Source organism: Anser anser (assembly GCF_964211835.1).
Source record: "Anser anser genome assembly, chromosome: 2".
Taxonomy (NCBI): domain Eukaryota; kingdom Metazoa; phylum Chordata; class Aves; order Anseriformes; family Anatidae; genus Anser; species Anser anser.
Genome location: NC_139721.1, coordinates 92,133,568 through 92,157,588, shown reverse-complemented (window position 1 = coordinate 92,157,588; position 24,021 = coordinate 92,133,568). Strand labels below are relative to the sequence as shown.

Here is a 24,021-nt window from a genome sequence, read left to right as displayed (position 1 = left end):
TGAGTGCGCGGCACCCCGTTATGACTGCCCCCCGGCCTGGCGGCCCGCAACATGGCGGACCCCTGACCCGGCGGCCCCCAAAATGGCGAACCCCTGGTGGCGGCAGGGAGAGGGAGGGATGAATGGAGGGAGGCCCGGCGGGGAGCGGGAGGCGGGGAGCGGAGCCGGGGACTGAGAGGAGCCGGGGACTAAGCGGGGTGCGCGGATGCCGTGGTGCGGTTCCCCCGTTGGCACTCGGCAGCGGGCGGGAGCCGACTCCCACAAGGTGCAGCCCAGTCCCTTGCTCCTCGCAGGTGCATTTTGCTCTGCTCCAAGCACGTTACACAAACAGATTATTGATATGTTAATAGAAGCTCTTCTTGTGCTAAGCGTACAAGCCATACTGGAACGCTTTCCTTTTTTTTTATTTTTTATTTTTTTCCTTTTTCCCGTGTAATGAACGAACAACAGAGTTTTAAATTCCGGTTTATCATTTAAGAAAGTTACAGTGGAACAATGCCATCATCTGTTTAGCAAGGAGGACCATTTCCCCAGGGCATATTGTGTCTTTGCAGTTAATGGTGACTTCCCCAAAGGATCTCATGCTGTTTATGAACAGTAATGTATTAAGTGTAACACTGGCCTTGTAAAGGAGGAGAGGATCATGTCAATATTTTTGCCTTGAAGTCTGAGCTAAGATGGGGCTGAATGCTGTATCTTCCAAGCTTGTTGTATCAGAAGTTGTGACATGATTAAGAATGGAAACTAATTCTTCTTTAACAGCAAAAACAATTTTTCCAAATGTCTTTGCAACATATGCTGTAATTTCTGCCTTTCATGCATAAAAATCAATTTGAAATCAAGTGACTGAGACATGAATAATATTCAGATAGCCTTTACACGAATTAACTGGAGTCTTCCTAACAGTCGGTTGCTGTAACTCTGAATCTATTTCTGCTATCCAGTGTGCTTGCAATCAATTCAGGCATAGGTTGATAGATGGGAAAAGACCCTCTTGAAAAAGACCAGGAATGGTGCCCTAGTTGATGCTGCCTTGTAGCTCCAGAATGACTTTCCACTGCATAAATGAACAGCTATTTATTACAGGGCTGGGTAAGATATAAAAACAAAATACATGACTAAGTTACTATTACTGCACAAAGCCTAAATTGGTAATGTCTTTCTTATGGTACAGTGATGGCAGCTACAAAGAAACAAGAAGGTAACTTGCATTATTTATCAATAACTGGTACAGATAACAATCAGGTGCTCAGAATTGCAGAGTCAACTTGAAAGAAATTTAGAATAACAGTTAAAATATTTAATTTGGACTCCTTATAGGACAGATATGAGATCAGTCACATAGGTGCAAATCAAAAAAGAAATAATATTGGTAACATATGCATTGACAACTTTGTATTTCTGCTAATGAAAGCGATAGTGGAGACTTTTCCTTAATCTGTTATTTCTGGGTCTTAGAGCTGTTTCATTAACCTTGGAATTATTCTTGGAACAGCTGGTTGCAATATCCAGAAATGGCTATTCAGAGCTACACACAGTTTTCTTTTAGCAAGTTTTTGCTCTTCTGTATCTCCAGTAATCTGTGAGAGTTGAAAAGTTGCTTAGATTTCATAAGCCTTGTTACTCATAAATAGAGGCATCCTGGGGAGAGAATGGCCAGTTTGGGGAAATCCTCTAAGAGGTGTAGAAGCTGAAGGTTGCTTTGGTTCTAAAAGTTTGAAAGAATGATCTTGGAGCGTTAGCTACCTAAAATGAAACCTGAACTTTTTCTGAAAACTGCTGTAATGATACTAATGCAGGGTTAGAAGTTGCAACACACAGATGCCTAAATGGACCTGGAGCAGACTGGAGGGAAGAGGGAAGGATGCTACTGACGGTACCAGGAGTAAATGAATGATGAACTTAGATTTTAGGACAAGTAGTAGGAACAGTATTTTAGCATTCTCTTCTATAGTGGCATAGGAGTAATCAGGTGTATGTTACTTCAACTCAAAGGAGAGAGTTTATCACCATCATGGGTGTTAAATCACTATTATTTGTAGAATGCAGCAAACCACAGTCTTCATGAGGCTTTGAGTGTTTCCATATCATTCCCACAGTATGAAGGTAACCACAGTGGGACAGTTTTGTTTATGTGGTTCAGTACAGCTCTACTTACTTGTGTGGATCTAGGTCAAATTACACTGGCTCAGGATTTGGCTGCACCCTTGAACTTTAAACCGATTATAAGTTTTGATTTGTCAGTATATTTTCCATGGGGTCAAATCCCACTTTTACAGAATAAGAGAGTACATAACCTTGCACAGTGTATGCCAACTAATGCTTACAAAGAGGCTAGGTAACACTAAGGTAAGCATAAACACGAGGACTGTACAAAGCTGTATTTAATAGGTTCAAGTATCTTGAACCTCTACAATAATCCAGTTGCAGAGAAGTTATACAGGCAGGAGCTAGATTTTTTTTATTTTTATTTTTGTAATTCCCTAAGAAACAGATAACCAATGTAATTTGAAATCAATGAAGAAAGACACTTAACTCTTCCAAGTACCGTGGCCACCATGTCAGGGTATGATGCCTGATAAGGGCATATGGTCATTATAGGACATACAGAAAAGGTCCCTAGACAGAAGCAACTCTCTTGTTGGCAGCAGCCAAATGAAAACCCTGCCTCATTGTCCATTGGTATTTGTTAAATGCCCTGAGCACCTTCTGAAAAAGAGTTGAAAGAGTTGAAAAAGTTGAAAGGGTTGCTTTTCTGAAAAGCAAAGACAATGTTCCATCCCTTTCTTCTGGAGTCCCTGAACTCCAACAGGAAAACAGAAACTGGAGGAGAAAATTTTCTGTAAATAGTGATCAATCCAGCACAAATTCACGGCTGACATGGGAGCTACACCATCCACTGCCAACATGATCTCTCCAGCTCCAGAGTGAAAAGGTAACAGACTTCAGTACCCCTGACATCCAGAACCAAGGCAGCAAGCCAGGGTTGTGCTAGGTGATACAGAATTAATGAAGCTGGAGAAACTATGTTCAGAAACTACATATAGAACAGACAAAGGGACATAAGTACTTGCACAGAAACTGAATGGGATATGCTGAAGCCTTTAGCACATGATGCAGTGACAAGGGATTAATTAAGAAGTCCTCTACGTCCTTAAGCTTGAGTCCAATGTTTAATTTGCAAAGTTACTTACAGATACCCACTTACAAAAACTTTCATATTGCCCTTGGTGTTGATTCCTTTCTTCTCAAAGAATATCTTCTGATTATTTTTTTTTTTAATTCTGGTTGTTGAATCTTCATTACAAGTACTCTGATCTGTGAAAAGAAACAGATACCTGTTCATCAGGTACTTCATTTCACATTCATTTAGTTCAATAGTGTCTCTCAATTTTATTAAAGAAAATAGTTAATCAGATCCAAACACTTTAAAAACGAACCTCTGACTCAAAAATAGGAAAAAAAAAAAGAAAAAAAGGCAGTAGTAAATTCTTTAGGTAGTAATAAACTCAAGAATAATGTCAATATGTGGGGCTGGTTTATTCTGTGGTTTATGCCAGCTTCAAGTGTAAGTCACATCAGGTAGGAATTTTGCCTGATGTTTTCTTTCCATGCTATATAATCACTGCCTGTAAGACTGATTTAGACACCAAGGCATTTAGAAATAAATCTCATACAATTTGAGTTGAAGTACATATTTACTGATAAGGTAATATGTCCCAAGTGCAGACTGACTTGTAATTAAAGAAAGGAGGGAAATTAGGAGTTTGAAACTAAGTGTACCCCTGGTTGTTCAGAGCCAGAAAGCTTTTGGGATGAGTCTGCCTTGTGACAGTTGTGGAAGGGCACAAGAAACATTCCCTTGCTACAGCGGAGAAGAAACACCTGGTGAGACAGGGTCCTGCAACTCTGCTGCATTATAAATGACACACTTCAGACTTCAAACGTATCAATTAATTTGCCAATTTATAAGAGCCTGGCAACAGCTGAGCTTATAAATCTATTATCTGCATGCAGCCCACATGCCATGTCTTATCATGTGATAAATACATGGACGTCGGACGGCATCCTTACCCATTGGACTGCTGCACAGCTGACAGGTAGAGTTCAATGTGAAATTAAGTGAATATTTATGTCTTCTGCGGGGCTTCTTATCTGCCTAAGTAACACAGCAAAAACAATCTAATTTTGGGGGGCTAGTTATGCTCAGATCTTGGAGAGTAGGAGGGATCACTTTACATCTTGCATTATATTGGCATTAATACTGAAGGTACTCTGATTAGATGTCAATCTAACAACAACTGTGTTTTTTCTTAACGTTAAGTTCATCCAGCTAATGACTTTTAAACTTCATTGCAATTTGTCTTCCTCAGTCCACACTGACCATAATAAAACGGTCAAGGTCAGATGTCGTAAACTGAAGGAGATAAAACCCCACATGGCATAAATGGCTACATGAAGATATGTAATTAAGGGACAAAAAGTTAAAATTGTTTTCATCACTGCTGGGAGACATTTACATGCTTCCTCCTACCCCCCCCCCCCCTTCCCTCAGGAGGACAGGTAAGGACATGAAAGAAGTTCTTCATATTCTGTCATTATTTGAAAGCCAACCACAGCAAGAAATGGAAGCTGGAATTAGGGTGGCCAAGGTTCAAGGAAATAGCCTAATACCAAGCATAAGGAAGCTCAACAAAACCATTATTTTCTCAGTTTTTTAAAGGCTCCCTGCAACATGCCAGTCCCTAGTTATCATTCAAGACACTTTGCAGCTAGTGAAGTCAATGTGCTATTGCAATATAATGGTAAGAGTAACCTATAGACATGAAGAGAAGTCCCCAGTTGCTTTTATCTCCCCTGAGCCAATAACTCAAGCAGTTACAGACACATGGTGCTAGGACCTTACCATGTAGCACAGTCATTAGCATTTTTGTTTTGAGAGATGCAGCAGTCCGGATGCTTCCATGGTGTAAGTGGTTTAAAAGTTTAGGACTTAACATTCTCATTATATGTGGATTAAACTCTAGGATAACTACTGTTGGGAGTTAATGCAGGAAGGGAGATAGCATGTGCACCCTTTTATCCCATGCCAGCAGACTGTGCTCTGTTATTGGGGTTCTGTACCCTTTAAAAACTTTTTCTTGGAGTTCATTAGACTGATTTAAGGCTTTAAAAGAGGTAAACTTAGAACTTTTTTGAGGGGATAATGTGGGAAGGACTTCCACACTCTTCTTGGCTTCTTTATTAAACTGAAAAACCAAATGTCATTTCCTTTCCTTTCCTCACCCAATCTTCTTTAATTGTGAATAAAGTAAAAATCATGAATTAACATTTGAAATCCAAGTTATTACCCTATAGAATCTAAGGGAGAAAGGGAGGAAAAACATAAGTAAGGACCGATTAACAGAACAAGAAGATATTTTCCTCTTTAATTGTTGGTTTTTGTTCTTATGTAACACTTCAGAAAACACTCATCAGATGCTGTTTCTTCATTTCCCTATATTAGGCGTGAATTTTCACAGCCAGCATGAAGTAAAAAATACTTTGTTTCTTGCATTTCACTCTGAGCACGGATAAAACCAATCCAGAAAACAATGTGCCTTCAAATTGGCAGGGAATAAATGGTTGGCGAAGTTGTGAAGGGTGATGTCCATGTTCAGGAGTTGGCACATCTTTTAGTAAGGCTGCTCTGAATAATACCATCCACACCCACTTTCTCTCTGCTGGCTAGAGCAACCCATGTTACTTCTATTGCAGTATAAAAGGTCATGTGAGGTTGTGTGAGCACTGCATCTGCAAAAAGTTGGTATTTGCTGCAGAACAGTGTTTCAGTACATACATGGCTTAATTTTTTTTCAGTGTTTGTCAACAGTCCATGCAATTTTGAGGAGAAAGCCATGAAGTCCATTTTCATATCTACAGGCTTATTTGTTATTCACATCTCCTTATGAACAAAATAGTTTAATCAATTTGCATTACTGTCTGTCTGCTCAAAATTTCTTTCCAAATGCAAAAGTTTTTTTAGTCTGAAAAAAAAACGTCCTTGTACAATGTTTGTAGGAACATCTGCATCTTCCCTCTCAGCCATTAGGATTGTGTGGCCTCCTAGGGTAGCATCCCAGAGTCACTCTGCTGTACATAGGAGACAATGTTGTGTTTTAAAATGCAGCAGCCCATCTTACCTAGGAGTCTTAACTAGGTTGTGTGTACTGAATCCTGCTGGAACCTAACTAAGAGTTGGCCTATGCTCCTTCTGAGATGTCTCTTACTACTGACAGGAAGCTATGCATGAAGCAAGACAAAAACCTCATAATTTCAAGTTTTTGGATGAAAAAGACATAAGAAACAAAGCCTGTCCAAAACCAGTTCAGATTGGCAAAGTGTCTGTAAGTTCCTTTCTTCTTCCCACCTTCTGCTTTATAAAGCAGAGATGAAAGATGCCTTCTAACCTGCCAGTGTGCAGGTGTGTTTGATTTCAGCAGTTATCTTCACTCTTCCAAACTGTAAACTCCAAATTCTGGAGCAAGCGTCTCTATCCAGAAGCTTAATGATCAAGAATCATGAATCTGTCTATGCCAAAAACCACACAAGACAAAGTATATCACTTTCCTAGTTTTATGTTAGTCTCTGAAATTTCTGAACCTTTCTTTTCTGGCAGGAGGCTAGTTATTATATATCCTAAGTTTTTTGTTGTTGTTATTTTTCTGGCACATGTCAAAAGCATCATGGGATATTCATGCTCCCCTTGAAAGCTGAGACACAGCTTGTGATTCCTTGGTGCTTAAACACATTTGAAGCTTGTCTCAAAAATAGGCAACTTGTGCAGAGAATAGAAAAGGTAGTATTTAGTTTTATTGCTCTGAAAAAACACCAGTAGCTCTCCATTTCGTTGAAAAGCAATAGTTGACTTTTTGGGTTTAATGCAGCTATTTCTTCCTTACTGCTGGAGATCTTGTAAGCCTGCATTTTAATAGTATCAGCAAAAAAAAAAAAACCTTGAAAGATAAAGCACTAAATTATAGTTATTTTGTGGGTAAAGCACTAAGTTTTTTCCCCTTTACATTTACTGAACTACCAGCATATTATTTCAAATCATATCATTGAAATTTCTCCTCAGGATATAATAAATCTGCATATAAAACTTCTTTTTCATGAAATAACTTATTTTTCATCAAGCATAACCTGCGATCCATGGTAGTATTATAATGTGTCCAAGCTCTAAGAATAATAACTTAATAATATTTTTCTCTAAGAACAAAGTTTAAAATATTAGCCTTTTCACTTAGCATGGGTGAGAGGAAGTCATCTCCTTCTGTGACACCCTTGAAAGATGGCAGAGTTCAGATCAGAAAATGTTTTGCTTGAGAAGCGCGAAGCTGAAGCCCAAGCCAGAGAACAACTTCAGTAAGACAGGTATAAAAGGAAGAAACAACACAGCACTAAACCATTTTTGCCTCCAGGTGTGTTTTCATGTATTGAAAGGAAGGTTAGTATTTCAATATGTTGGCTCATTAAACCTTAGGCTTTGCTGAAACTTGGCATGCACTCAAAAATACTCAAGTCCTGAACACTCAGTAATTGGAATATCTTGAGAAGCAAAAAACAAAGAAACCCATACCATTCTCCTAGTCTTCAGCAAATCTGGGGGCTTTTACTAGTTTCTTTTATGATGTCCCCAGCCCTTGCCACTCACAAGTCCTCCTCCAGATACAACTGGCATTGATAGACATTGATGCAAACATGATTCTCAGCAGTTCTCACTGAATGCAATAAGATGGTTATTTAAATGAAGAGGACAACATTGTGGAAGTAAGGAGGTCATGCAAATTAATACTGAGCTAAGTAACAAGGTACTCACTGCAACATGACCCTCTGTGTTCCAAAAAGCAAAGTGAGATCATTAAACACACGAGTAATTCATTTATCAATCCAGAATTAGAAGAGGCTTGAGAATTAATTACCTGTAATTATCTTGCATTTGTCTTGATAAGCCAGTTTGGGATATTATGGTCAACATTCAGTTGTTCAGACCTTCAGGTTATTGTAACAGATAACTGAATCTTAATTATGAAGGAGAAATGTATATAGCCAGGATGGAAGAAGTGTTAAATTCTGTTAGCGCCTCGGATGACACAGTGCTTAGACCTAGCTGGAAAAGTACTGAAGGAAGCCTTCAGACATAATTTCTTTGCTTATTTCTTTACATCTTGCTAAAATAAGTTGTTTCAGGCAGATGGATTATCTTAAAGACTAGGAATACTTGCATTCCTTTTTACTTGCTTACTTAATTCTGTTATTGTATGTTTGCTACCCCACTGCACATGCAAATTCCACACACTTCAACAGAGGTGTATGTTTCTTGCTAGTCTGTTTCTAGGCGAAATGCAAGTCTTCTGTTTCCTTTTTTTTCCTGTAAACCCTTGATACTGTGATATTTAACTAGATTTATCATCATCATCATCTTTTCCACTTCTGTCAGACATGTTTTTCTGACAAATAATTTCTCTGTGTTTAGTTTGCATTCCCACACCCCACCTCCTTTTCTTCTGGGGTAGACAACTTCCCAATCTCCATCTTTAAGGATAGATATAGTGATACTTAAATCATCTTAAATCATCTGCAACAGCTCTAGATAACATCAATGCTACTTCTAACTTGTCACCTAAAGTGAATTATTACATTTACTTCCAAGAACATGTAATTTCTTCAAAAAGTTATTCCCAACAACCCACATTTAATGCAAAATAAGGAGCGATGCTTCTCCTCCTTTGAAGTAGCAGTAAAACTAGAGAGGTTTGGAGCATCTACTTCACGTGTTGGAAAGTTGAGCTCATGAGGATATTCATTTTCTGGAAACTAGTACCAGAGGCTTGATTGGTGCCTGTGATGTATATCAGGTCTCAGTTTGGGCTGACCTTGCCAGCAACTCCTTTTTCCTCTGGACAGCTACCTGCCACAACAGGGCAGCATTGAACCTCATCTGTACTTAACAGTTAAGGGACCCAAGGTTACAAGGATTAGAAGATCAAAATTAGATGATGTTTGTTAAACTCATAAGCTTAAAATCTGTATGATTTTAAGTTTAATGTATAGATTTTAGTTTTATAAGCAGGCACTTTGACCTAAAACCTCAGGTTTCTCTTCCAGAGTGAGTTATACTTACAACTAACTGTAAAGTTTCCAGTACTTGGTTATGTACCTACCTGGATTCCTTACGCCGCAGTTAGATGGTTTTCTACTTGGATAATGACCTAGAAGTGAAATTGAAAGGCTTTGTGCATGTTGGAAGATTAAGGCTGAAACTGTAGAAGCTTGGATCTGGACTCTAATCCATGGCAGCACAGTACAAACACCTTCTTCTCCCTCCACTCTTTCCCTTCCCTTTCTTCCACTTACATCCCTATAAATCATTCAGGAGAGGGTCTGTGCTATTGGGCAGCAACTTGTCAGGAAGTAGCTTAGCAAATGACTGCTGAACAAGAACAACCCGTTTCTCTAGTGGGCAGATAAACTAAATCAGATTTTCTTCACCCAAAGTAAGAACGAATCTGTGAGTTGAGTGTTGTCACTACTAAGGATGTGGTTAAAACAGGCTACAACAAGGCCTGTCTTACCAGCCTCTGAGAATAATGGAAAGAACACATTGTGGCATTTTTATTCCCATACAGAACAAATCTCTTTTATTCTTAGCCTCCCACACTCCAGCATTTTTCAGTACCTTTCCCTTCTTATAACCAAGCTCTGAGTAAGGAAGAAAACTGGCTGATTTCTTACAGCTGGCGCAGCTCTGCCATTTCTCCAAGGCCAGCAATTAAAGCACCTGTAGCTAAAGACACTGCTACAAGATACCCCGAAGCACTAAGCTATTCTGCCAGATTCCTTCATCACAAGTTTTGAAGAGAAATTAAAGTATGAAGGCTGCACTCCTGGCAGTGGGCCTGGTGAGTCTGGCCAAGGAGACCAATACACCCACATGGAGCTCTGACAGTCTTGGTGGCACTCAGTGGCTAGCACAGCATTTAGCCCCAAAGTGATGGGTTATAGTTATGCAATGTGCCATCCCCCTCTTAGATCTCCTGCTTCTTTCAGGTCTGCTCCTGTATGGCAAGAAAATGTGAGTATCTCCTGGTGAATACAATGTGTAATTCAATAATTTTGATGTATTTTGCCTTTGGGAAGTTAGCCCGGTCTGACTGTATGCTGATACATACAGTTTTCCACAAAGGAAATAAAACTGAGTAGATTTCATCTCTTTGTCTAATTTAATCCTCACAATAAAGCTATTAAGGCGTTTGAGAAACAAAGCAAGTGTACAGGCATTACTGTAGACATGTTTTTGTGGGTTTTCTGACTTACAGGCATTACTGTAGACATGTTTTTGTGGGTTTTCTGACTTACAGAGGTCAGTGATAATCTTGATTTACAGGTATTTTTAAAAATATAATTCTAGTTTTACTGTGGCAGTAAAAAGTTTGAAAGCCTAACTTTAACCTCTAGAATATGTAACTTTAGGAACTTAGCATGTTAGCTCAGAGGGGCTTTAGTATGGGAGATATATAGTAACTAGAGTAGTTACTACGAAGGCCAACCAAGTATATGAACATCTGATCCAATTCCAACTGTGCCAGTAGACAAGATTACTGCCCTCAGCACCTTTGCTGCAGGTCTGTCCTGTGTTGTTGCACATATGAGTTTTGCTTAATTTATTTAACTAAGGATGAGCCCAGTTACCAAAGAGCTCCTATTTGGACAGTTCTAATTAAATGGCTGCACTTTAACTGAGACATATAGCAGTTGTACAGCCAGCACTGCCAAGAAGTCTGAGGCATCCTACGCTATAATTGTGTATTTGCTCCTAGAAGTTTATATACTTAAAATAGTATCCTGTACACATTCAGTAGCAATAAAAGCTTTAAATTACTCAAATAGCATGAAAAAATAGTTGTGAACTCCAGAAATTCATAGTACATTGACTGTATATACTGTACGTAATTAAATGTTGTAAACAAAATGTACTTCCTTTCATTCATTTTCTTATGTACAGTATCTTTAGCATTACATATATTAGAAGTATATTTTACCCTCTATATCCTGACAAGGTGAATTCCTTGGTGATTTGGGTTGAAACAGGTATTACTTACATATATGCATATAGCTGTCAGTTTTTCCGACAGCTCTCAGACTTTCATTTTTGTTATGTGCTTCACAGGCTGTATTCAGTCTTCTGCTGCTGCTGTCCATACCAAAAGTGTGCCTATAAAGGGAGTTAGTATTGCGGGAAAAAAAAGTCTTAATTAAGCAATTAATTAATAGTTAAGATTTTACCAGTTGAGTTTCTGACTTGCAGTTTTCTAAAGGGCTAACGACAATTGTCTGTCAAGGAATTGAAGATATATAGAAAAAAATCTTAAGTTTTTTTCATTTTAATTATTTTAAAAAAGAGAACCCCACAGGCCGTCTTTTAAGCTTGTACTGAGGAATGAGAATTTCAAACCACAGGGGAATACAAGTACTCCTGATGTCTCCCCCACCACCACCACCTCTGCTAGGCAGATGCCCTGCAGCACTGGAATGAGCTGCTGAAGGAAGCCAGGTAAAACCCTTCGGTACTGGAGAACCCTGCTCAGGGAACACATTTTAGAAAATCTTTTTTTGATCCTCCCTGCCTGCAACAGGAGGGGCAGGCAGTCCCTTGCACATTAATGCCTGTCGTGGGGACACAGGGTTACATTGCAGACATCTAGGACAGCAATCAAGAAACCTACTTCTCAGGCATAGAGTATCCTTTGTCTCACTGTGCTGCCAGGACTGTGGGAAAACTGAAGCTTTGGCCTTTTTTTTTTTTTTAAAATAAGGTTTCTTGTCCAGCTAGCCATGAGATCCTGCAGAGAGGCTTAGGATCTGCTATTCATCCTCAATCTTACAGTTTGTTACAGTGGAAAACTGTGAAAAAGATATTCACAGTGCTAGCAAGGACATGTTTTCTGTCTGTCACTTTTGCTTTCTCCAGAAAAGGGTCCAAACACACGCCAAGTACAAAAAAATAAAAGCCCTGCATGCATTATACTAATGTACAAAATAATCTTCTCGGTAGTGACAAAATCTGAAGTTAGTGAGGAGGACAAAGTTGTCATGATATGGCATGCCCCAAAAAAGTGAGCTCCTTGTAAGCTTTTTACCATAATTTTTCCCTACCATTCCACTTACTACCTGTCCCCATCGTGTTTATTCATTGTATGGCTCTAAATTTGGGGTGCTGGCTTTTCACTGCAAAATCTTTATAATAAGGTATGTGGTGTATGTGGAGCAGAAGCTGTATATGCGTGCAAAGCTTTGGGGAATACTCTGTTCTAAAAAAAAAAAAAAAAATCAACCTGGTTAATCCAAAGCCCTCCTTGCTCTGGTAGAATAAAGTTATTTTCCTGTGCTTCTTAAATTGCAACTGTCTAGATTGCTCTTATACAACACAAATTGACACACTACCTATTCATTAAGTAGCTTGGTTAGGCATCATCTATTAAGTCTAGCTGTTTGGAAGCAGATACACTGGACTGCTCAGGCTTTCATATTGCTGATGTAAAGTGAATTCCAATACTGATCCGTCTTCAGTCCCTTGTAAAGCCAACAAGAGCTAAAGAGAGTAATAAGGAAACAACTGTAACAGAATTATCCTCTCTGTAAAAAAAACCTCTGTCTCTCTTTGCTTGTAACTTAAGGACCTTCCTGCTCCAAGGGAAACTTTCTCTTATTCAAGCCAGGACCAGTTCCAAAGTGCTGGTACTTTGCCTAAGAAAGCGACTTATTCACTCAGGCATAAAGGGGGAGGCTGAATTTATTTTATGCTTTCATTTTTGACTCATTTCCTTTTAGTTTATTCTCTCACAGTCATACAGCCTTGCCACTGTCAGGAATCATGCTCCATCTCAGGTCATGCTGTCATTTTTAAATCTGGTTGTTAAGAGCAAAGGAAAAATGAGATCAATAGTTGCTACTGTTTTCTGAGGAACTGACAGGCCACATCTGAAGTCTCCCTAGAGAAATCTTCTTTAATTACAAGTTAAGCTGATGTTGCCCTGTGTAGCAGGTAGAATTGTGTAGGATTACTTTTAAAAGGATTGTACTGATCTGCTCTGGTGACAGTTTCATTTCGAAACTCTGATAACAAGCAAGTGGATGGATTTTACAGATGTAGTTTTGGGGAGTGTATATGACTGACGTATTACAAAGTGGGCCACAGCAGTCACCTTTTCTTTCCACTCTTCTTTTAAAAGAAGATACGGTCTATTTTGAGCACTGTGATTGCTGTATTTTATTTTAATCATTATTTAACATGATTATAATGAATTGAGAGAAAAAAAAAGTTCGAAAGTTGTAGAAGGGATATCCTGCAAGCAGTGATTCTAGAAAGGGGATTTCCCATCCTGGAGAGAGTACAACCACTCAGCATTTTAAAAGATATAGCAGTGAAAAACGCATGATAGGCTGCACACTTTCAAGTAATTAAATTATAAATTGATGTTGGGAAACTCAATAATTATTAATTGGTTCTTAAAACACTTTGATGCTAACCCAAAAAAGTGTGGTGGAAAAAAAAATCTAAGTTCCTTTTCCTTAAAATAATATTTTTAAGCAATAAATATTACTTAAAGTAACTAAACAGATGATTATTTAAAAAATTGTCTCACAATGACATTACAATCTGACAGTAGCATGGCTAATACAGTCAATAAGCCAGGCTTACCTTTCTCTGTGATAAATTAATACAGTATTGTTTATGACTGCTAGCAGGCTGAATAGTCTAGAAGCAAAGACTGATGTCTGAAATAGCTTATTACTTGCTTACAGGATTTTCATGATAAATTGTTCTGCCTCTTAGGGCTTACTCACCTTTGGCAATGATGGTGCTTGGACCTGATCCGAGTCCTGGCAGAAGCCATAAAGCAAATGTTTCTCCACCTGGGTCCTTATTCCCAGATGTGGGCTGAGCAGCTGTGGCACTGAGCAGGACTGCAAAACCCTGCTGAAAAGAGACTTCTTGTTAAGACATAAATAAAAATCCCAAAGCAGAATGAGCCGAAGAATTAGTGCCATTTCTCCAGAAGCAAAAAAGCCTGGAATATGTTTGCTCCTCATCTGGAAACAGCTCAGACTCCTGAGAGAAAACACATTTCTTTTCTAGAGCCTCCTGGCCGTAAAGGCCTTTCACGCAGACTCAAGGGGCTCACAGAGTGACTACTTGTGATGGCAACCCCAAAGTCAGGGAATCTGGTTTCAGGAACTTTATGCTAAGTACAACGCAGCACAACTCCGCAAATATAACCCCATTAAAGTGGTACATGCTGGTCTTGTTTTTTCTTCCTGTATTATTATAAATTTAGTGGTACAAGGTAGAACTTAGTATTCTACTTCATTGCAGATAGAATTTAGCATTTTCAGAAAGACAAAAGAACTGTGATGGTTTGTGAAGACTTACAGTACAAGTGCTAAAATTCAGTGCTAAGCAAGTGTTACTTGTTTTACTTAAAACAAGTATTAAACCTTTTGGAAGAGGGAAAAAATAAAGCAGAATATTTTTTATTCATTAGGAAGTGAGAATGAAAGTACACAAACGTTTAGCATTTGATCTTCGTTTTGTGACCTTCTTTTTTTTAAGGAAGGTGAGTGTTGGGAAAGCCCAAAAGTAAATTATTTTTTCCTCCCCCCTCATTGCATTTCAAACATGATGGAGCACAGGTGTGCTGCATGAAATACCCAGCATAACTTACCTACTTGGGTAGATCTCCTACCCTGAGCTGAAAGCTGAAGTCTTGTCTGAAGCACAGAAGCCTCCTTAAGCAGGTGGCTGTCCCTTTTTGCTCCAGCACAACCTGCTGCCTGCAGGAAAAGCCAAGCCCAAGAGGTGTTTTCCTTCCTGCTACTGGACACTATGCTTAGACAAACGAGGGAGATGGGGAAGCATGCTGCATTCCCCATCATCAAGCCCCCTTCCTCACCTAACACCCCTATCTATTCTTGTTAGGCAACACCATATTTTTCAAATGCAGTGATGAAGGTACATAGCTTCCAGCTACAGACCTTATTAGGCACAGATTTTTGTCCATGTGAAGAAAGGGAGGACCGAGAACTATGATTTGGATGGCAGCACTCCTCTCCATGATTAACCATTGTCCTCAGTGCCTGGCAGGAGCCCCTCACACAGCATGTGTTTTGGGAGGACAATGAGCAAGGCATGCTCAGTGCAAGTGCCTCGTGAGCAGCATGGCAAAGCTCCACCATTAACAGAAAGTGGCCTACTAATGCTCTGGGAGTAATTCCCTGTAAGATGTCTAAGCAACAGCTTGTTAGAAGAGCTGTGTCCTCAGTTTCTTATGTAGGGCACCCAAACACATGTTCCACAGAGGTGGATGTGGAAGTTTCTCCACCATCAAGCCACAGAACCACCTGCTGACACAGTGCCATTATAGGCACTGTCCAAGGTGCTTTAGAACCAGCAATACCCCCAAAAAACATCTGGAGAAAAGAAAGGAGGGGTAGAAGGGGTTCTCTGGATCTCTAACTCCACTCCTCGCAGTTTGCTACAGAGCACAGATATGCTGGGGATGTAATTTCACAATACAAGACCACATCTTATCATCCTTATTCCCAAACACCAACAGGCACAAATACTGCAGCCCTCAATCCAGACTGGAGCAAGGAACATACTTTCTGAATCCTCTTCGTTGTCTTATAGAGAGATTCCCTTTCATTTTAAGCTTTTTTTTTTTTTAAACAAGCCCACTCATAATGAAGACAGTTTACAATAAAGGTAATTAGCGAACAGACTACACCCAAGACTCCTTTGAAGATTTAACCCTCCCTTGCAAGATGATTTCAAGTAGAAAAATGCAGAACTAAAAGTCAAGGTGGTAATGAAGAAATTCATTTTGCTGTGTAAGTAGCATCTTTTAGCATGCTCCTGGAAACTAAGCCAAATGTTTTGCTTTGGGCTTGGCACAGGTGATGCTGGTAGCCTACTCCTTTCCTGAAGACACTGCTAAACCAAGTGGTAAATGCCAGCAAGGAGCAATAAAATAAGAGAACTGTTAGACACAAGTGCCCTCACTTGGAAGTTTTGAGAAGAGAGGAGAAAATAAGTAAAATATTTCAGAAAAAAAAATCTGTAATTCCAAATCTAGCTATCTGGGCAGCCCAATTGCAGTAAGTGCTGAAAATAAAAGCCTCTGTCTACAATCAGCTAAAACTGCACAGCTCTGTACCTATAACCACATATTGAGCTGTGTCTTTCCACATTTACCAATCTTTGCATTATTACACTCATTTTTCACATAACAAATCATTAACTGATCTACTTATTGAGGAAGCCACTGAATACACAGCATTTTCTTGCAGGCAGCATAACCCAAGCAACTACCAAGGCAAAAATCTGCAAGCCTCACCTTCCTGTTACCTTTGTACCCTCAGGAACACCACCATCAGCTCCGCTTTCTCTGTGATGTCTAAATCAGCCCAGGAGCTCAGCACTTTTGGCTGTAATCACTTTCCAAACAGCTGTTCTCCATCTCCTCTAGAGAAAAGGTAGAAGCCAGCCTATTTGATGACTCAGCTCCCCCACTAACTTAATCTCTCCGATAACCGGCATGTCTGAAAGTTACCAGGTTCACACAGGATGCTAACATGCATTCAGCCATTTCCAAATACTTGCAAAAAATGATGCTCAGATGCAAAGATATTGCCCTCTTTGTCACAAAAAGTGCTGAACTTGGTTAATAGTAACTGGAAAATGCCCAGGCATTTGCACGTAGGCATGCAAGCTTTAGCAGTAGAATGGAGCATATAATGTAAAGTGTGAGAAAATAATAGGAATAAAATATAATCTGGTTGGAGGATATTGAAATTCAGATAAACTGCTTTCAAATAAAATGTGTACCTTACAGAAATCCATTAGAAATACTTTATATTTCTCAAGCAGTGTTATTTGTTGTAACTTTTAAGATGCTCTTGAAATTCTTTAAATAATTTATTGTCCAGAAAAAAACAGCATCTTTATTTCCTGGAGCAATTACAATTTCTTGTGAAAGCTTTTAGAAGAAGGGTGGTAGAAAGAGAAAAGAAACACATGAAGACTGCTTTTTGTTTTCTGTGCTAAGCTGGAACAGCCTTCTTTTGTTTGTTTATTTTTCTCTACCATACTGTATTTTTTCAAAGAGATTTTTGCATTAAATTAAAATGCATTACACAACTTGCATTTCTGAAACAAAGGTACAGATCTCTCTTTTCTTGTAGCTCTAAAATAACTATATCTTTAGATGAAGTCACCAATAGTTCTCTCTATTAATCATTTTTTATTATCTTCTGCAAGACAGGAGTGTTACCAAACATTGTTCATGTATTACATGGGCACCACTCTGGACCTGGATCACTAGCAGAACTTTCCTTCCTGCAGTACTGCTTGTCTTGGGTCACTGCAGTTGCACTGAAGTACATTCCTTCTTAGGACAATACAGTTACAAAATTCTGCTGGCTTTGCAAAGCCAATTGTTAGGAAGGAATCAAACAGCAAGATTGTTGTGCTAGCAAACACACCCTGCATGGATGCATCTTGCATTGACAAAATAGTCCTCCAGCCAGCACAGTTTATCACAGTCAGAGGGCTGTGCTCTTCCTAGGAGCTATGGCAGTATTTCTGGGCTGATTAAGTTTCTGTGATGCTAGCTAGCCCTTAATCTTAGTCAGTCATCAGAGTTGACTGAATGTCCCAGAACATGGAGCTCCAAAATTACCATATCAAATAAAGAGTCCAGTTTCTGCTTCTTTAAACAATTCATCTGAAGTGCTAAAGAAGATCTAAGATAAGTTCCTTTCTAGCTATTTTGTTCCTTCCCTCCCTGCCTCCCCTCCTGTCTATCCATTGGGAGAAGTGGCAGTCATCCCCCAGACTGCTGCCTGTTTCTCTCTTGAGCTCACTCCGGCTTGTTCTTACTTTCAGTGAAATTATCTAGCAGTCAGTTCCATATGCTAATTATAAATTGCTTATAGCAACAGTCAACTTCTGGATGTCTTGTCACCAAATTTCATTTAACTTCCCCCTTGTTCTAGTGACACAGCCCATAGCAGCCTCTGACTCATCTTTCTGCCTTCAGCTTCATCTGTCTGTTGCTTTCCCCTACAGATACAACACAAATCATAAAAGATGAAGACAAAAACCTAAAAGGTGGTCTGAAACAATCTTTTGATGAAGAATTGTCCTGCATTACACATCTTTGTTCCAGATTAATTTTAAATCCTCCAAGCAATAAAAAAGATAATTCATTTTGTGAGCAGTTACACCACAGTCCTGAGATTTATCTTAGCCTTTTCTTTGCTTCATTTCAGCCCATATTGCAGCCATTCTGGAGCCAACACTATAGTTTTCCACTGCTTGTTTAATACTTGGCCATTCAAATATGGGCAGGCATCTAAAATTGTTTCCTTTAAACATGCTGATAAATTCTGATTAATTCCATTAGTGCTCAGTAGCTGACTATTTATGGAGCAGAAGTCTTCAGGGAATTAAGGAAAAGATGTCATCTAAATAATAAGAAAGAAATCACCATACACTTAATATATATATTTTCTATCATGGTTGTTTCAAATATCACATTTACTTCCAAAAGCTGGATGGGCAAGCAGAAGCTGACACCTACTTCTGTTTTTTGTTTGAAGCCTGAAATGAGATCTCTTTGCCTATAGAGTGCGTTAGTTTCTGCATAGCTGTGTAAGAACAAGCAACAAATTGTTTTGGATTTTTGAGATACTAACTGATATTCCAAGCATTTGCATAAAAAAGATTTCCAGACAGTGTAAGAAAGATTAAATGCAGTTTACTCATCTGTAGGACCTTTATTTCAGAAAGTGATTTAAAATCCACATAATCAAACAAAAAGCCTCACAAACCTACATCAGCATGTATGCATATACTTAAGAATTACCTTTTAGTTGTATTTCAAAGTTATTCTCTGTAATAGTACTTTATGCACACAAAGAATGTTTTGAATGTAAGTTCCTCATCCCATCTCAGCAGATCCAGTATTGCTGTCTCTGAATTTCAAGGAGCCTTTAATTTTGGAATATCAGTCTTTAGAATTCTCCTGGTTACAGAGACCCCATACCTGGGAGCAAATTCTCTTTCCAAAGGGTTTGTGACAGCAGCCAAGAGGATCCACTTTGGGTGGGTTTCCTGGCCTGTTGGTGGTCGTTCCTCTTCAGTCTCTCCCAAAAGATCAAACAAGTTAGTTACTTATTCCCATTTCTGTTCTAAAAATATTGAAATTCATAAGAAATCTCCATGTTGCTTTATCATCACTGGCTTTATTCTCCCTCCCCATTTTTCCTCTTGGGTGCTTTGATCTGTTTGAATAACCTAATGTGTTTTTTGTAGGTGTAGGTAAATAGATCTTCCACTAATTTGTCCTAGTCCTTCCAAACTGCTAGCATTCCCAATGACAAGAGCAGTGTCCTGTACAACAGAAGGAAAATCAAGAAACACACATTAATCTTTAGCCGTGTAGCTGAAATACTTTCACCGGTAAAGGCTATTACAGTGATTTTCCAGAGAGCATTGAGTTCTCAGAGCATGTATTTTTGTTCAGACTGGTTTTATTTGCTTTTCTTTACAAATACAACTGATCATGTTGAGCAAGACGTTTTCATCTAGTCTGTCCAGAGGCAGGAACTATTAAGGACATGTTCTAAAGTCCAGAAATACAGTCTAGTCTTTCGAAGACATAGAGAAAGTTCCACAGAACTTTCTTAATAAGCACCAAAGAAAGGTGACGGACCAGTCATCTAACTTTTTTAAACTAAGAATATTTTTTTCCAAAATATTAGTACTAGTGTTCAGAATATAAACAAATACATCATCTTTAACAACACTGTAAATCTGTAAGACAGCCAAACAACTTTTTTTTTTCTTCCTGTAAGGTAAAATAAGTTGCAGGAGAGTTAAAGGGGAGGCAAATGTTGGGTCACTTTAAAGTATATTTATTTATTTTGCTGTGCCTAGTAGAAAAATTTCTACTCTCAAATGACGTATGAAAAGCAAACCAGACATTGAATCAATCAATTGCTAATTAAGGTAGAGTGGAGCAGAGTTGGGAGCTGGTACAAGTCTCTACTGAGTCATTTAAGCACACACTTAAGGAGGTAGATTTAGCTTTAGACTGTATCATCTACTCAGTGTGTTGTTGGTTCATACTAGCCAGGTGTAAGAGGGCAAAAGTCACAAGTCAGATCAATCAAAACAGTAACCTCTGCAAAAAGCCATCCTGGTAATTTTTTATTTTTATTTTTTTTTAATCTTCATTCTGCTCTTCCTTCTTAGTGATTATTCCACAATTCTTATTCCTCCATCTAACTGGTAGAAGAAGTCAGCCTAGAATTTCCATTTAAATGCAGCCTAGAATAGATTTGTCTACAGAATTTAAATATAAAAGGAATATACATGGTTTATTACTTTATTCCTGACATGTAAGATGTGCTTATATAAAGTAACCATGAAAGCAAGTAGCTTTGCATGCTCATTACTACAAGACATTTGAATCCATTAAAGTATTTTTTCCAAAGCAGTCTCCTAAGTCTAAACACACACCAAAAAAACACCAAATACATGAGTAGCTCAGTTTCATATTAATGCAGGAAGTGGGCAAGTCACAGAGGACCAGTAAAAAGTGGCATTGCCCAAATGGCAATACCTACACCATGAAATGTTAGCTGACGAGCTGCATAGCTGAAGGTGTAAAAATGGAAGCAGATCTTTTGCACATCCTGGAAGCAAAGTGGCATCCTACAACAGAAGGCATTCTTTGGATGCCAAGGGGGTTGTCTGCAGCCAAGAAAACACCCTTCCCCAGAGCCAGCAGTCAGGACAACTTCCTAAAGTCTGGTTCAGTTTCTTCAGTGCTGTGAAGTATGAAGTATCACGAATCAGTTTCCTTCTCTCCTTTTTCAGAGCAATTCCTGTCTAGTGTTTGTTGATTCCTTTCTGTTGTTGTTATGCTTTTTGAGTGTTTGCTTTTCTTTTCTTTTTTTTTTGTTTAAAGAAGAATAAAAGAAAAATACTTTTTTTTTTTTTATGATGGTGGTGTATTTTTCTAAGATAATGTGAACACAGCAGCATTTTGGAGAAGCAGTTTTGCAGCCTCAGATGCTGCAAAACCTCTTGCTCCCTAGGAGGTCTCAGCTGTACCTATGTATTCACATAAAAGCTGTTCACATTGAACATCCTGATGACCAAAACTTCAGAGGGGAAGAAACACATGGGGCTTGGGAGGGCCAGCAGCTTCTCCCTGCCCACACCACAACCCAGTCCCTGGACTTGTCAGGGTGCAAATGTGGCTCTTCAAAAGGCAAATGTGCTAATGGAGGCTGCAGCCCAAGCTGTTGTGAAGATATCTGGCATTTGAAGGCGCACACAGCCCTTGGCAGCTCTTGCCTCATGGAGATGCTCGTTGTCTCTGTCTTTCTCCTCAGTTTGGCTGCATTTGCTAAGTGCTGAAATTGATTCATCAAGCACAGGAAGGAATTGTTGGAAAGCACAGAGGAAGAACCTGGCTGAAGCCAGACTTGGGGCAAAGAGCTGTTCAGGCACCAGTGTGCAGGAAGCCGCTGCCCAGAACCAGAGTCTGGGAGGAGGTTATTTTGGAGAGGCCACCACATGTGACTGAGGGAAGGCCTGCATTGGTCAGGGCTTAGCTCCCAACTCAGTCACCAATCGTCACAAAAGCACTGAGCCTGCCAGCTTAGCAGCTTCATTGGCTTAGACCTCAAAACACAAAGTCTCTGTAAAATTCCTCCTTTTCCTGCCTCCCTGCATGGCCTGAACGTCATTACTGGAGGCCTGGAATCTCCTGCCAACTTGTCCTTAGAACTCAGTGCCTCATTTAGCAAAATCTTAGTTGGCTCACCCCAAAGGTTTCCCTCTTTAAGAGCAAAGTGTCAATATATTCAGCTCATATGCTGTCACTAGCCCGGTGATAGCCATGCAGCTTTGTGAAGCTTACCAAAGCAATTGTCAGATCCTCTCTACAAAAAGTGATTTTAGTTGAAGAAAGAGAACAAAAACAAACAAAAAGAACATCTTTACTAGAGAGAAAATGACATTCATCACAGATGGATTTGCTGTGCGGATTTTACTTCACTGTTTACTTCCACACTGTTGTATGGCTTTTACTTCATTAGTAAAACCTCATTTCAGACATGGTTCACTTTCTAAAGAGTTCTAGAGTTTTGGCACTGTTTCCAGTAGTGAGGCCTCTATTCATTAAATTCATTTTTAAAGATTTTTTTTTTTTTCAGAATACCTGGTGTGTCATGCCCTGGAAATACTTAAGCATCATGACATGCTCTTTGCCAAATTACTCTTTACTTATTTTTGTATTTTCTGTGTGAGCCATGAGATAATGTTGTTGTTATATGTCCTTTTTTTTTTTTTTTTTTTTTAGGAGCATCTGAAAGCTTTTGACCAGGAAGTAAATGAGTTTGTGGACTATATGTTTGGACCTCGGGGTAAGTTGCTCCACCTATAGCCCTTTTAGGAAACAATGACTATCCAGATTACAACTCAAAAATATTCTGGTAATTAGAAGCAGTCAAAATTTTCTTTCTGAATAATTTCTCATTGAAAACTATGAACTAGGCAGAATCATGATATTTGCAGGAACACACTGTTATTGTAAGGAATTTGTCAAAGCACCGGGCTTTTAGAAAAACAATATTTTTTTGTTTTGACTGTTTGACGTATTATCTATGATACAAATTAAAACTAGTCACAAGTTATACTGAAGGTGAAAGAAGAAATGAAGGTGATTTAAAAAAAGATACAAAAATCACTGTATTATAGAGTCCTTTGATTCTTAAAATATCATAGGATTTCAACTTTGTCCTTAGAGAAATTAAAAAAAAAAAATCTTTGATTTTTCTGAAAGTGGAAGTTTGGAAGTTCTGTTTTGGGATTGATGATTATTAATAATCTAGTCCTTGTTTGGTCCTGCTATGTAGCAAATAGCCTAATTCAGAAGCATGCTCAGCACAGTAGCAAGAAAGGGCTCTCAGCACTCTGCAGGATGACATCCAAAATTTCAGTAAACCGGTAGACAGTGTGAGAGAACAAATACACCCTTCTACTGCCTATTCTTGCTTTCTGAAACAGTTTGGATGAGAATAACTTGAATAGTTATAGTGCTGGTTTAGCAGAGCTTGGATGTGCCTCATGATCTGTTAGGCCTGGAAGGGGTAATAGTTGTGCCAATAGTTAGAGCCAGTGGCAAAAAAAAATGAGGTAGGACCGCATAAAAAAGAGAAGGGCTATGGCAAGGAGGGATAGGGCCAAGCAACTAAAGTAAAAAGTAAGAGAGGAGCTTAGAGAGCAGACCCAGTCTTCAGGGAAGGACCTTGTATGGCCATCTTGTTGCTGGTAAGCCTGTGTTTAAACAGTATTCAGCACGTCCAACTTCAGGAATAGCCCTGCAAACTTTGCTCTGTGTTTAAAGCCAATATTGCTGCCTGTGGAAATATGGTTATGTATTCTCATTTTGTTGCAGTAGTATCCTCTTGGTCCCACAAACAGTTCATGCTTCATTAGGATGACAAGGAAAAGTATAAGTAACATTCTTAAAACCAAGAAATGCTCATTTTTCGTAGCTGTCTGGCTGAGTACAAAATATTTCCTATCATTTCTGCAGTAGATGTGAAGCTTGAAAGAAAGCTTTCTAGTGAAAAGACAGTGAATAGTTTGGGAACTGCAGCAGAAGTGATTAAAACAGATAGAGTAGGTTCGTCTAATTAATGGTTTCTACAGCAATGCATTTTATTAACAAACAACTGTGATGACAAGCGTATAAGTACTACTATTTTATTTTTAAATCAACATGATGTTCTCCTTCATTCCTCCTTCCTCCTTGGTCCTGGCCAAATTGTTTGAAAGGACCAGCTGTAATTAATCCAATGCAGAATCCCACACAGATCCCTGTGGACTTTTATAAAGCA

General features: G+C 39.0%; 2 protein-coding genes across 13 annotated transcripts in view; one reads left to right on the top strand and one right to left on the bottom strand.

Moving 5' to 3' along the window:
- The window catches only part of ELOVL2 (ELOVL fatty acid elongase 2), a 57,145-nt gene that overhangs the window by 8,402 nt on the left and 24,722 nt on the right, over nucleotides 1-24,021 (top strand). For both annotated transcript variants that reach the window (XM_083827560.1, XM_083827559.1), the window contains exon 2: nucleotides 22,479-22,542. In XM_083827560.1, coding sequence (XP_083683686.1) covers nucleotides 22,527-22,542 — 16 coding nt within the window. In that variant the 5' untranslated portion in view covers nucleotides 22,479-22,526. The remainder of the gene's footprint in view (nucleotides 1-22,478; nucleotides 22,543-24,021) is intronic.
- LOC310895843 (uncharacterized protein) lies at nucleotides 6-17,522 on the bottom strand. Of its 11 annotated transcripts, none has more exons than XM_083827569.1 (6): nucleotides 16,437-17,522; nucleotides 14,766-14,874; nucleotides 13,888-14,020; nucleotides 11,142-11,254; nucleotides 9,204-9,251; nucleotides 6-3,318 (listed from the first exon to the last, which is right to left on the bottom strand). In XM_083827569.1, the coding sequence occupies exons 3-6, from the start codon at nucleotides 13,935-13,937 to the stop codon at nucleotides 3,191-3,193; spliced, it is 339 nt and encodes a 112-aa protein (XP_083683695.1). In that variant the 5' UTR covers nucleotides 13,938-14,020; nucleotides 14,766-14,874; nucleotides 16,437-17,522; the 3' UTR covers nucleotides 6-3,190. The 11 variants fall into 11 exon arrangements, 9 of the variants coding, with proteins under 9 accessions (XP_083683695.1, XP_083683696.1, XP_083683694.1 ...); XM_083827570.1 differs by having other exon boundaries at nucleotides 13,888-14,017; XR_014580989.1 differs by lacking the exons at nucleotides 6-3,318; nucleotides 14,766-14,874 and adding exons at nucleotides 6,140-6,960; nucleotides 7,962-8,060 and having other exon boundaries at nucleotides 16,437-17,513.

Bases quoted from the DNA above. Each gene is read 5' to 3' on its own strand.
- LOC310895843 (XM_083827569.1), bottom strand. From the start codon at position 13,937: ATGGCTTCTGCCAGGACTCGGATCAGGTCCAAGCACCATCATTGCCAA. The intron at 11,255-13,887 runs GTGAGTAAGCCC...CTCCCTTTATAG, and splicing joins AAGCACCATCATTGCCAAAG to GCACACTTTTGGTATGGACA. The intron at 3,319-9,203 runs GTAGGTACATAA...TTCTTTTCACAG, and splicing joins CTGCGGCGTAAGGAATCCAG to ATCAGAGTACTTGTAATGAA.